Source organism: Amphimedon queenslandica, unplaced genomic scaffold (assembly GCF_000090795.2).
Source record: "Amphimedon queenslandica unplaced genomic scaffold, v1.1 AMPQUscaffold_12812, whole genome shotgun sequence".
Taxonomy (NCBI): domain Eukaryota; kingdom Metazoa; phylum Porifera; class Demospongiae; order Haplosclerida; family Niphatidae; genus Amphimedon; species Amphimedon queenslandica.
Window position 1 is genome coordinate 17,998 of NW_003546952.1, and position 12,350 is coordinate 30,347.

At 37.7% G+C, this 12,350-nt stretch overlaps 5 protein-coding genes across 6 annotated transcripts in view; 4 read left to right on the forward strand and 1 right to left on the reverse strand.

The window, feature by feature from the left end:
* LOC100631419 (putative RNA-binding protein RbpA) overlaps positions 1 to 480 on the forward strand; it is a 1,490-nt gene extending 1,010 nt beyond the window's left edge. The window contains exon 5 of the mRNA XM_011408779.2: positions 437 to 480. Coding sequence (XP_011407081.1) covers positions 437 to 480 — 44 coding nt within the window. The remainder of the gene's footprint in view (positions 1 to 436) is intronic.
* Positions 481 to 563: 83 nt separating this feature from the next.
* Positions 564 to 4,607, forward strand: LOC100632052 (forkhead box protein L2-like). Of its 2 annotated transcripts, XM_020002882.1 has the most exons (5): positions 564 to 787; positions 833 to 949; positions 1,821 to 1,869; positions 2,136 to 2,237; positions 2,888 to 4,607. In XM_020002882.1, the coding sequence occupies exon 5, from the start codon at positions 3,322 to 3,324 to the stop codon at positions 4,456 to 4,458; it is 1,137 nt and encodes a 378-aa protein (XP_019858441.1). In that variant the 5' UTR covers positions 564 to 787; positions 833 to 949; positions 1,821 to 1,869; positions 2,136 to 2,237; positions 2,888 to 3,321; the 3' UTR covers positions 4,459 to 4,607. The 2 variants fall into 2 exon arrangements, with proteins under 2 accessions (XP_019858441.1, XP_019858442.1); XM_020002883.1 differs by lacking the exon at positions 833 to 949.
* Positions 4,608 to 4,698: 91 nt separating this feature from the next.
* Positions 4,699 to 6,687, reverse strand: LOC100631800 (transmembrane protein 189-like). The gene is made up of 4 exons (XM_020002884.1): positions 6,537 to 6,687; positions 6,360 to 6,479; positions 5,792 to 5,883; positions 4,699 to 5,379 (listed from the first exon to the last, which is right to left on the reverse strand). The coding sequence occupies exons 1-4, from the start codon at positions 6,640 to 6,642 to the stop codon at positions 4,903 to 4,905; spliced, it is 795 nt and encodes a 264-aa protein (XP_019858443.1). The 5' UTR covers positions 6,643 to 6,687; the 3' UTR covers positions 4,699 to 4,902.
* A 20-nt stretch (positions 6,688 to 6,707) lies between these two features.
* On the forward strand, positions 6,708 to 8,128 carry LOC105314543 (ribosome-recycling factor-like). The gene is made up of 6 exons (XM_011408777.2): positions 6,708 to 6,873; positions 6,928 to 7,059; positions 7,341 to 7,465; positions 7,559 to 7,650; positions 7,700 to 7,865; positions 7,909 to 8,128. Exons 1-6 carry the CDS (start codon positions 6,741 to 6,743, stop codon positions 7,987 to 7,989), a joined length of 729 nt encoding a protein of 242 aa, XP_011407079.2. The 5' UTR covers positions 6,708 to 6,740; the 3' UTR covers positions 7,990 to 8,128.
* Positions 8,129 to 8,600: 472 nt separating this feature from the next.
* On the forward strand, positions 8,601 to 9,661 carry LOC100641821 (cytochrome c oxidase subunit 4 isoform 1, mitochondrial-like). Its single transcript, XM_003390036.3, has 3 exons — positions 8,601 to 8,816; positions 9,031 to 9,165; positions 9,375 to 9,661. The coding sequence occupies exons 1-3, from the start codon at positions 8,630 to 8,632 to the stop codon at positions 9,488 to 9,490; spliced, it is 438 nt and encodes a 145-aa protein (XP_003390084.1). The 5' UTR covers positions 8,601 to 8,629; the 3' UTR covers positions 9,491 to 9,661.
* Positions 9,662 to 12,350: the final 2,689 nt, after the last annotated feature.

Below are 12,350 nucleotides of genomic sequence, written 5' to 3' on the forward strand. Positions count from 1 at the left end.
TATAATTTTAGCAGAAGTTATCGTTAGAGATTTTAAAGTACTTCACAGTTGATGATGACAATATTATGTTGTGTTTATTGTTTTTGACTTTGTTCTCTTCTATTGTTGTTCTCTTGTTCAATATCTTTATACCCTAACTTGCCCCACTCCTCCTTTGTCATGAGCTCACATTCCATCCTACACTGAAGGTAGTCCTTGGCCAGTACTCTACACTGAGAATGATCGGAACTGTTCTCCTTTAGACAAGACATGTACTTTAACATGTGATCCTTACACTCGCCTGAAAGACAATAATAATAACAATCATAATACATGTACAGTGTGGCCTTTTTATTAAAGGTATTATTGGGCCCACACTAATCATTCCAGAGGTAGGTTTCTACCAATTGGGACATTACAAAATGTCCTCATTATAAAGGTGTCTTATATCATAAAGGTGTCCTCATTATAAAGGAGGGCTCACCTACCAGTGTGGTCTAAAGGAAAGCTTCCTTTATCAGGAGGTCTGGCTCTCTGTCTCTTCATATTAGGATTCATGTTGGAGGTGGGCGTGTCTCCTCTCTACACAGGACACACCCACAATTAAAGATGGCCTCCAGGTGGCGGGTGTGGAGCGGAGAGGCACATGTTGATTCTTATCCTAAGGAGGTGGAGAAGGAGCGGGCAGTACAGGAGAGACTCAAGTTCATTCCAGTGGATCATTCTCACTCGTGGGAGGAGTTCCATGAGTTTATTAAGAATAGAACACACTCTTTATCTCCTTACCTTAACGAACTGATTAATAAAGGTAATTAATTAATAATTCATAATAATTAATTAATGTATTTAATAGACAAAAGTGTTGCATCTTCTAGCGGGTTGGGTCGGGCTCAGTTGTTGACATGTTATGTTGATCGTCCGGCAAAGAGACCGGGAGGACTGGCTCAACCCAGGGAGCATACAACAACTGGTAACTAGTAATCTATTAACTAACTAATAATATATTAACTAGTAATATATTAACTCTAACTGTACTACGCACTACCGTACTGTGGCTGCAAATAGAAATGAATGGAAGCTAGGGATCATTGCAGTTTCTTTTGATTGTTTTAAATGATAAAATTTTGCTGAGTTGCTCAATTTTTGTTGATTGGTGTTGTGACTGGAGAGGGTGTGATCACATTTTGGGAATTCTTTTTGAATGTGAATTTCAAAAAATGTTATTATTCCATTCTTGTCTATTATTAGTTCTAAAGACAGTCAGTATATATATGTACATGTACATATACATGTACATGTACATGTATATGTACATGATGTGTGTCTTTTAGATCAAAGGTGTGTTAGTAATTATTAATTTTATGGTTAGTTTGATACTTCTGTGTGTATGTATGTGTGGCCTGATCTTTGTGTGTAAATAAGTCCAGTGTGTTTATTATTTGTTAAAATGAATATATTACATTCTCTGTTTATTATCAGAGACATACCTTTATACCTCACTGGTTCATAGTCACCACTCTATGCCTCTATTGTGGTTTATCGGAATTCTCTCCCTTTTTCTCTCCCCCTCTCTCCTTCTCTTATTTTATTTCTATTATTCTCTCCCTCTCTCTCCCCCTCTCTCTCTCCGTCTCCCTTTGTCCCTCTTTCTCTTTCTCTCTCTTTTCTTTTGTGGTATATTCATGGTTGGTTGGGTATTCATAAACTGTATTCATTGTATCTTATTAATGATGTTGTGTATTGATGATCAACCATCCTTTACAAGTACACTGTACACTGTCATAACTGATGCATTTTCTATTTTTAATTTTTATCACTTTTCTTTATCAATTTATCTCTAGATGATGATGGCTAGTCCACCAGTGTTGTTACAGTCCAGTCAGTAGTGAAGTATGTAGCTATGTACATGTACATGTTCTTAGTATGTGTGTGTGTGTACTGTCCCTTCTCTCTCTCTTCCTTGATATTTCTGTCATTTTGCCAGCCCTAGTTCCTCCTATAGTGTTTATCTTATTCTTAGCTAGTGTTTATGTACACTTTTTGAAATATATGATTAATTTATTTGTGGTTACTTTAGCTCAGGCTAGGGCTGTAGCCTCCAGAGCCTTTGTCCTTTATCTCATGAAACTCTTTTTTCTTTTTATTTTTTACTTTAGTGTGAATTGGTCCAGTGCTAGTTAAAGACTGATATCACTCTTGTGTAGGGGAATGTCCTCCAGTGGTATATGGCACAACATCACATTACTCAATAGTGCTTGGTACTAGCAGATACTTGCACACAATCTAACTACACCATCACTTCTCTCTCTCTCTATCCCTCTCTCTCTCCATCTCTCCTTCTCTCCCTCTCTCTCTCTCCCTCTCTCTCCCTCTTTTTCCCATAATCTGTACATACACCTATACATGTATTGCCAGTATGCCTAAGTGCACTATATTCCAGTGTACATTGTGTGTGTGTACTAGTACATGAGCGAGTTATATTTCTAGTGTTTTGGATTGGGTGTACGGTCAGGAATGGTTTGGTTATCTTTTATTAGAATGTCAGTTTTTCTAATATTCGATAATTTTGAAAACAACAAATCCATAACACACACCAGTTTCAATAATTATACACTGTTATTCAGTTGAGCTTTACCCAACCACAACTGCCCACAGAACTATCCTCTAATCCCATTATTATTAGGACATTATTAGTATATTATCAGTATATTATCAGTATATTATGTTTAGTGTTTGCACCTGTCCTAATCTTGACATTAACAATAAATTGATTAGTTGGTTATTGTATATCAGACTCTGTTTAGCTTTATAGATATGCTAATTATTTATAGTTATCAAAATACTGACTGTGTGTTTGTATATTAATATGTTTTGTTAATAACAATTATTATTATTATTATTTTTGTAGTTGACAGTCCTAACTAGCCATGATTTATCAGACCTTACTGTATTGAGAATCTGCTGTGTCCTTCACTACCCCTCTCTCTCTCTCTCTCTCTCTCTCTCTCTCACTCACTCTCTTTTGTGTGATACTATTTTGGGATTGAAGTATCGCATTACGATTAACTATTCATTTTTATTTCTCCCAATTTTTTAGACACTTTGTACTTTCATATTACCACAGAATTATCATTTCTCACCTTCTCATTAATTAAATTATTAATTAATGTTAATTAACCGCAATAACTATTAATAACTACCCTGCACTGTATAAAAGGATTCTGTTTTTGGAGTCTAGGGACATTGTTTAGCAAACTCTTCTCTGGTTTTAGAAAACTGCAACAAGAAGTAGCCAAACTTTAGGCTCTCTCCTCATCTTTCTTCTCCTTTGTTATCAATAACATGCCCAGTATGAGTTCTGAACAAAACTACTCTACCAGCAGTCCGGCCGGTCAGACCAGCAGCATAGCTCCACTAGGGACCGCAGGCTCTCCTCCAACTGCTGAAGGATCAGCGACCAGTGTCTGCGAGAAAGAGTTTAGGGAGGCGCTAGAGAAGACACTCCAGATGAGTAAGAGTGGTACTGGTAAGACCCCGGAGCCGGTGGCTACTGTCCCTGCTCGAGCTATCAAGCTAAACCCCTCGTACACTGAGGAATCTGCAGACGACAAGATGGCTAATGTGAAGCCTCCGTACTCTTACGTAGCTCTCATATCAATGGCCATACAGAGCTGCAATGAGAAGAGACTGACGCTCAACGGTATCTATGACTTTATCACAAAGAACTTTCCATACTACAGGAACAGGGAGAACCAAGGCTGGAGGAACTCCATAAGGCACAACCTCTCACTGCACGAGTGCTTCATGAAACTGCCAGCAAAAGGAGGCAAGAATGGGAAGAGCCACTACTGGGTCCTTGACCCCAACCATGAGGTGATGTTTGAAGAAGGGAACTATCGGAGGAGGAGAAGGCGTCCAGTCAAGAAGGTAACGTTTCCTCCTTCACAAACCTACGGTCGGTTCCCCTACTATCCTTATCCTGACTATGGACTCACTCGGAGTCTCAATCCAGCAACTGCAGTAGCTACCACTGGCTGGCCTTCACCGGGACCAATGGACCACAGTGCTGCTGGTATGTTCCACTCACCATACTCTGCACTACCTACCTTTAATGTCAATGGTAACAACAACACTTGCAGCGGTCTCAATGCCATTGGTAGCATGGGGACTAGTTCTTTGTCCCATCAAACCTTCCAGCCATCAAGTTATTCTGCTCAGTTCAGCATATACTCTCCTCGTACAATGCAGGAGCCAAGAGGAGGTGCCATTGGTACTAACATGTCCCTCATTACCCCTTACCCTCCTCCTAGTCTTCCTCACAACTCGTACCATTATACCAGTAACCAGTTGTCCGGTGACACCACTCCACCTACGGTCACTGGTGTCCCTGGGGCCACTGTTAAGGCTAGCTACGTCCCTCCAGTCACTCAAAGCAGCCACTTACCGTCTTCACCTCAGGACATATGGAATCCTCTTTAATAATGAACACACACACACACCACAGAGTGACTTACTGACACTGTACTATATTATAATTATAATTATTATTATTTTACTTTTATTAGTTTCGACAGGTTTGTATTATATTATTAATAATTTTTAATTCAAAATATTTCCTTTAATTGAGAGAGTCCTACACACTAACAGCAGGTGTTGAGCAACGAACCACGTAACTAGTGAAAGCTGATACTAGCAGCGTCAGAGACCAATATCACAATAATTATTTAAAATAGTGTCATTAAAAATAAAAGGTAATAATAATACAAAAACTATCATAGATACATGTTCATTCAAATATGGCAGAATACATGAACATTTATTAATAATAAAAATACTGAGGTAATACAACACGTGTCAATGAATTAGGGCTACAAGATACACCCAAGGACTACAGGGAACACACTACAATAACTAGTCATCAATCTATCTCTTGTTGATCCACTTCATATCATCAGAGCGAGGTTTATGACCAGTCACAGCCTCTATGATGTATTCCAGTGTAGTCCAGAACCTTATCTTCTCCAGGGGGTAGTTGAGCCAGCCCGTCGTTATACAGAAGTAGGTTTCATGAGGTGCCACATGATGGATCCTGTGGTGAGCCTTTGGTAGGATGATATGAGCCTTTTGGAGTAGCTCCACCCACTTTGGGAGTCCGTAATAAGTATGAGACCACTTGTGAAACTGGTTAGTGAAGGTAATGAACAACGTCAGAGAAAGACCAAAGGTATAATAATAATAATAATTAATGATGGCATCAGGCGGTTGAGTGACCATTAATGATACCATGAGTATTAGAATGGGCAGTGTTACCAGTGCATTATCACCATTAGCTTCAATATAGTCGTGACGGGTTATAGCAGTCGGGTCAATATGATGCTCTCTGAATGGACGGATGAAAGCCTAAGAAGATAATTGAATATTAGGACAGTATTGAAATAAAAAACATACAAAGTGATGTGTGAAAACTTTCACTTCCTCTTTCAACATCTTTATTTCTCTCTCTCCCACGAAACTCTTAAAGTTTATATTATCATTATCTTCTCCCCCCTCTCCCTCTCTTCCTCCATCCCACTCATTAATCTTCTCCCTCTCCCTCCCTCCCTCTCTCTCCCTCCCTCCCTCTCTCTCCCTCCCTCCCTCTCCCTCCATCCCTCCCTCTCCCTCCCTCTCCCTCCCTCTCCCTCCCTCCCTCTCTCTTCCTCCCTCCCTCCCTCTCCCTCCCTCCCTCCCTCCCTCCCTCCCTCCCTCCCTCTCCCTCCCTCCCTCCCTCCCTCTCCCTCCCTCCCTCCCTCTCCCTCTCTCTCCCTCTTACTTTTCCAATGATAGGTATATCAACAGATCCCCAGGTGTCAGCTCCCCAGTGAACTAGTCCTGACAGGAAATCAGCCAACAACATACCCAACCCTAAAGGATGAATGAACGAACCAATGACCAAATGAATGAATGCATTGATACAGTATCATTAAACTAATACATGTACAGCTGATTATTATCACATTTTCTGATGCAATGATATACAGATTACAGACACTGGCTGAATTTCGCCAAAAAATGAAAGCATGTAGAAAATTTGAGCTCATTTTGATCAAGTTTAGTTTTTACAAATTTTTAAAGTTACTCTAAAATCAGACAAAAGTCCCTGTACTATGATACAGGATTTTTGGCCAAAGTTCATTAAAATTGACAGGGAGGGAATTCCTCAATCTTATTATGTTTTCTGATGCATATTACATGTCCTTTATGTCGTGTGTATAGTTTGACTTGATTTCTATCAAAACTCATTCAAAAGCTGCTCTCCAATATTGCCTGTACTATAAGCACATGGTTCTTACTAGTTCCTCAAGTCGTTGATCATGCGTTAATGGTGGCTGGGTCCTAACCTGTGCTAATCAATGCTCCTGGTATGTGTCTCAGTTCCCAGTAGTACAACAGGCCAGCCACTACCAGTACATTCATTAGAGTGCTCACTATTAAACTACATATCTCCATGTTCCTTTTCCCTATTAAAGAGTATCCTTCAACACAGCCCCCCGCCGGTCCAATCCCTAACACTGTACCTTGAGTGTATCCAGAGGCTAGTTCTTTCGCCCCCTGGTGTCCTCTCCCTCCCGCGGGCCTGCTGTGTGCTTCTTTGAAAGCTTCAGCTCTCAGAGGGCACTCCATTATCAAATCAGACCACTGGCAGTCTGGCACTTAACAGTTAAGTAATTTAACTTAACAGATCCACCCACCCACTTTACTTAAACCACACCTACAACAAGATGGCTTCTCTCAATGTCTTTATAAAGAGATGGAGTCTCTCTTTATTGGGTCCTTGTTCTTGTTATTTAGCGCAGGACAGGCTCATCAAATACTCCTATCCTTTACTGTTAAGGTATTATGGAAAGAGTAAAAGTAAACGAGTTGATAAAAAAAATTAAAATAATTTAATTTTTAATTATTTTTTAGAACTACGAGTGGAGTATTCTGAGGAGGAGAGTGAGATATTGCAGTTGGAACAAGTGAAGGAGAATATGGTGAAGGTTGTTGATAGGTTGAAGTGGCAGTACACGACTTATTTGAACACAAGACTAACACCAGGTACCAGCTATACTCCTGTCAGCACTCACCAATAATCATATAGTCTACTAATGTACTAAATTACTAATGGAGCTCTTAATTATAATTGTCAATCTCAGTGGTGCTGTTAGTGTTAGGGCTGTCAGTCTGTCAATGATTAGTAATGGCAGCAAGTGTTCCCATTATGCTAGAGTAGTCTCCACTCATCCAGCCACACCTTCTGATCCTCCATACAACCCTCTGGCCATACCAAAGGATACATATTGGGAGGTTGTTATTCTAAACCCATTGTTTGTCACTAGGTATGGTTGGTAGCTTATCCATAGCTTATAAAGGGAATAAGCTGCTAGTCAGTGAGATGGTTCAGATATCAAGTCCAAATGCTCAAACCATTTTACTTCACTTTCCACCAGAAGAGGAAAAAGCTGCAAGTTATTATACATTACAGTCTCCAGCCAGCCATTATGATAACTGTCAAACCACAATAATGTGTATAATGTGTGGTTCTTTCTATTGATAGTGTATATCAGCTACTGTGAAGGAGATTATGACTAAATTTAAGAATAACAATGTGAATGTTGATAGATCAATAGTCAGTATTAATGTACCTAGGTATGTACCCATTGGAACTTGTAATGTATTGTAATGTATTATATTCAAGGCCCAGTAAAGAGTTAAGAGATAAGCTGACTAAAGAGGCTAAAGGTTATGCTGATAAAGCAAAAGTGTCTCTGAAAGGAGTGAGAGAGGAGAGTCTGAAGTCACTGAAGAAAAGAGGGACAGGGGCAAGACTACCCATTGACACTATGAGGAGAATGGAGAATACAGTTAGTCCCTCACTCATTGATTGCTAGTGTTCTTTATTGCTAGTATAAGGCAGTGACTGATGAGTATATTGCTACTGTTGAAGAATTGATGAAAACGAAATCAAGCAATCTTCAAAAATCATGACGATTGGAACACTTTAATCTATTCTTTAGTCTTACTCATTTGTCTAATGATTTCATGTTTTCAAGGAATTAATATTTGTGTCAGCTAATGTTTGTGTTCTGGCCATAGCCTCTTTACAAATAGATTGGTATTAGTACTAGTGGTATCAGTAGTGCATTAGTGGGTATTAGTGGTCAGTGGTGTAGCTACATAGGGGCCTGTGGGGGGGAATGCCCTTACAACTGCTTCTTGTGCCCCTGCAGCTAGTCAAGAAAATGGAGAGATACAAGTTGCAACTGACTCAACTGAGCTGCTATATTGAGTATTCATAAGTATTGCTTTATTCAGTGCCCCCACTGTATCCTCACTCTTCATTTAAGCTAGCTATGTCACTGTTAGCTGTACATTATTGGTGGATGGCTGGTGGATTTGTTGTATTTTGTCCATTCCACACTGTGCAGGATTGCTGCCTGCAACTTTTAATGCGTTTCAATGGTGCATGTTGTATGAAGTAGGGACCAATAAGCAGCAGTAGGTATTCTCAGTGTGTTAAAGGTCATCGTGATCATCATTGATTGGTGTACCCATAGCTAATGAATGTACTTAATGAACTCTGGACTATTCTACTGCGCATGCCCAGTAGACTAGTGCAAGAATAAAAATGGCGACTTTGTTTATAGCTCGTAGATTCCTCAGCAGTTCTGTCCCTCGTCTCCACCTCACCATCAGTGTGGCCAGACCCGCTCCTCTCAGCCTCCAGATGAACCTCTCCACCCCTGAGCTCAAGGCTGCATATGACAAGTCGTGTGGCCATTGGTCCAAGTTATCAAAGGAAGAGACTGTGATGTGTATGTATTGTATTGTAGGGAGTGATAGTGTCTGGGTTGTATTGACCCGCTGGCGGTATAAGGGGGGTAGCCATTTGTGTTAGTGAAGTGGCCTAGAGCCTTTATACACTAAGAAAGAGGTCTCAGGGAAGAGAGTCTTAATTATATTATTAATTAATAATAAATAAATGGTTATTATTATTATTATTATCATCATTATTATTATTATGTCTAGTATACAGAGCAACGTTTCCCCAGAGCTTTAAAGAACTCAAGGACGCTGAGAAAGGCTACGGGCCAAAAGTTTTTGCTGGTACAACTTTGGCAATAATAATTGGAGTAATACTGGCTGAGTTCTTTAAAAGGACAAGTAAGTGTATCAGAGAGAGAGAAGGGGTTGTACTGTAAAGTAGGTTCCTACTAACGTCACTTACTGAGCAGAGTGAGTTATTATGACTCTAGCAGTTTATGAGAGTATCATTAATGAATGAGCAGAATCCCCACTGTATTAACCACTGCACTTGGCAGGATCAATGTATTTGTTTATTATTATTGTTGTTGTTTATTGTTGTTTTCCAGTTGGTCCTGAAGTACCCCATACTCTTGATAATCCTCAGTGGGAGGAGGACACTAGGAAGAAGTTGATAAGACAGAAGGCCAACCCGATAGAAGGCATCAGCTCTCGTGTCAATTAATAGCTCCCAATAACTGCTAGTGACTTATTAGAAACATTCCTTAAGCTGTTGAATAGATTATTATTATTATTATTATTATTGATTGGATTATCATAAAACAGTTTCTGCACATTTTGTTACAAGTACATTGTTCATTAATATTACTTTACATGTCCATTACTGTCTGGTAAATGTGTTTGCCATTATCTACCTTTATTGCATTCCCTGATGCATATACATGTACTTACTGTATCTTGTGTACAAAGTTTGAGCATATTCCAATTAAGTTTCGATTTTTTATGATTTTTAAAAGTTGCTCCAAAATAGGACAAAAGTCGCTGTACTTGTAATATTTCACAAAAATCGACAAGTGAAAAATTCCTCAATTTTATTACATTTTCTGATGCATATACATGTACTTATGCTGTGCAGAAAGTTTGAGCTGATTCCGATCAAGTTTGGATTTTTTATGATTTTTAAAATTTGCTTCAAAATTGGACAAAAGTCCCTGTACTATAGTACAGGGATTTTTGTAGAATTTCATAAAAATTGACAAGTAAAAAATTCCTCAATTTTATTACATTTCCTGATTCATATACATGTACTTATGCAGTGTAGAGAAAATGAGCTGATTGTGATCAAGTTTAGATTTTTTATGGTTTTTTAAAGTTGCTCAAAAATTGGTCAAAAGTCCCTGTACTGTATATTTCACAAAAACTGACAAGTAGAAAATTCCTCAATTTTATTACATTTCCTGATGCATATACATGTACTTATGCTGTGTAGAGAGATTGAGCAGATTCCGATCAAGTTTGGATTTTCAATGATTTTTTAAAGTTGCTCAAAAATCGGACAAAAGTCCCTGTACTATAGTATAGGGATTTTTGTAAAATAAAAAAAATTGACAAGTAGAAAATTCTTCTATTTTATTTCTTCTTCTGATGGATGTAGATGTACTTATGCTGTGAAGAAAGTTTGAGCTGATTCCAATCAAGTTTGGATTTTCTATGATTTTTTTAATTTGCTTCAAAATCGGACAAAATTACCTGTACTATAGTACATATATTTTTCAAAAATTTCACAAAAATTAACATGTAGAAAATTCCTCAATTTTATTACATTTTCCGATGCATATACATGAACTTATGCAGTGTAGAAAGTTTGAGCTGATTCCGATCGAGTTTAAATTTTCTATAATTTTTTAAATTTGCTCAAAAATCAGACAAAAGTCCCTGTACTATATAGTATAGGGATTTTTGTAAAATTTCACAAAAATTGACAAGTAGAAAATTCCTCAATTTTATTACATTTCTTGATGCATATACATGTACTTATGCAGTGTAGAGAGATTGAGCAGATTCCGATCAAGTTTAGATTTTTTATGATTTTTTAAAGTTGCTCAAAAATCAGTTAAAAGTCCCTGTACTACAGTACAGGGATTTTTGTAAAATTTCACAAAAAGTAACAAGTAAAAGATTGCTCAACTTTATTACATTTTCTGATGCATATACATGTACTTATGCTGTGTAGAGAGATTGAGCAGATTCCGATCAAGATTGGATTTTCTATGATTTTTTAAACTTGCTCTAAAATTGGACAAAAGTCCCTGTACTATAGTACAGGGATTTTTGTAAAATTTCACAAAAATTGACAAGTATAAAATTCCTCAATTTTATTACATTTTCTGATGCATATACATGTACTTATGCAGTGTAGAGAGATTGAGCTGATTTCGATCGAGTTTGGATTTGCTATGATTTTTTTAATTTGCTCAAAAATCGGACAAAAGTCCCTGTACTATAGTACAGGGATTTTTCAAAATTTTCACAAAAATTGACACATAAAAAGTTCCTCAATTTTATTACATTTCCTGATGCATATACATGTACTTATTCTGTCTAGAGAGATTGAGCAGATTCCAATCAAGTTTGGATTTTCTATGATAGTTGCTCAAAAATCGGACCAAAGTCCCTGTACTACAGTACAGGGATTTTTGTAAAATTAAAAAAATTGACACATAGAAAATTCCTCAATTTTATTACATATTCTAATGCATATACATGTATTTATGCTGTTTAAAAAGATTGAGCTGATTATGATTAAGTTTGAATTTTCTATGATTTTTTAAAGTTGCTCAAAAATTGGACAGAAGTCCCTGTACTATAGTACAGGAATTTTTATAAAATTTCATAAAAACTGACAAGTAGAAAATTCCTCAATTTTATTACATTTCCTGATGCATATACATGTACTTATGCAGTGTAGAGAGATTGAGCTGATTCCGATCAAGTTTGGATTTTCTATGATTTTTTAAAGTTGCTCCAAAATCGGACAAATGTCCCTGTGCTATAGTACAGGGATTTTGTGTATGATCAGCCACAAATTTTAACTAGCCATTTACCTAATTCCATTCCTATAGTATGAGGTCACAGAACATGGTAGGGTATCAGGAGAGGATAAGATGTTGAGTGAGATCTATGCACGAGGCCCCATTGCCTGTACTATTGCAGTGACTTCAGCCTTTGAACAATACACTGGAGGAGTCTTTAATGACATTACTGGAGCTAAAGTACAACTAATAATGTACTTAATGTATTACCTATTACCTGTCTATCTATTGTATAGTCACTGGATCATGAGGTATCCATTGCTGGTTGGGGAGTTACTAGTAGAGGGGTTAAATACTGGACTGGACGCAACTCATGCACGTGCATTATCATAATATACACCTACCGCTATGTACTATTGAAAGGAAAACTTCTGTTGTTTTTCTGATTAACAAAATTAATGATGACATGGCGCTAAAATCATATTTTTTTTTCATTTATAATTCATAACAGTTAACAATATAATCATACATTATCTCTCTCTCTCTCTGTAC

Excerpts from the sequence above, each read along its gene's own strand:
- LOC100631800 (XM_020002884.1), bottom strand. The coding sequence starts at position 6,642 with ATGGAGTGCCCTCTGAGAGCTGAAGCTTTCAAAGAAGCACACAGCAGG. Across the intron at positions 6,480-6,536 it reads AGCCTCTGGATACACTCAAG|GGAAAAGGAACATGGAGATA; the intron begins GTACAGTGTTAG and ends ACTCTTTAATAG. Across the intron at positions 5,884-6,359 it reads AGGAGCATTGATTAGCACAG|GGTTGGGTATGTTGTTGGCT; the intron begins GTTAGGACCCAG and ends TTCATCCTTTAG.
- LOC100632052 (XM_020002882.1), top strand. The coding sequence starts at position 3,322 with ATGCCCAGTATGAGTTCTGAACAAAACTACTCTACCAGCAGTCCGGCC.
- LOC105314543 (XM_011408777.2), top strand. The coding sequence starts at position 6,741 with ATGGCTTCTCTCAATGTCTTTATAAAGAGATGGAGTCTCTCTTTATTG. Across the intron at positions 7,060-7,340 it reads GAACACAAGACTAACACCAG|GTATGGTTGGTAGCTTATCC; the intron begins GTACCAGCTATA and ends GTTTGTCACTAG. Across the intron at positions 7,866-7,908 it reads TGAGGAGAATGGAGAATACA|TATAAGGCAGTGACTGATGA; the intron begins GTTAGTCCCTCA and ends CTTTATTGCTAG.
- LOC100641821 (XM_003390036.3), top strand. The coding sequence starts at position 8,630 with ATGGCGACTTTGTTTATAGCTCGTAGATTCCTCAGCAGTTCTGTCCCT. Across the intron at positions 8,817-9,030 it reads AAAGGAAGAGACTGTGATGT|TATACAGAGCAACGTTTCCC; the intron begins GTATGTATTGTA and ends TATTATGTCTAG. Across the intron at positions 9,166-9,374 it reads TGAGTTCTTTAAAAGGACAA|TTGGTCCTGAAGTACCCCAT; the intron begins GTAAGTGTATCA and ends GTTGTTTTCCAG.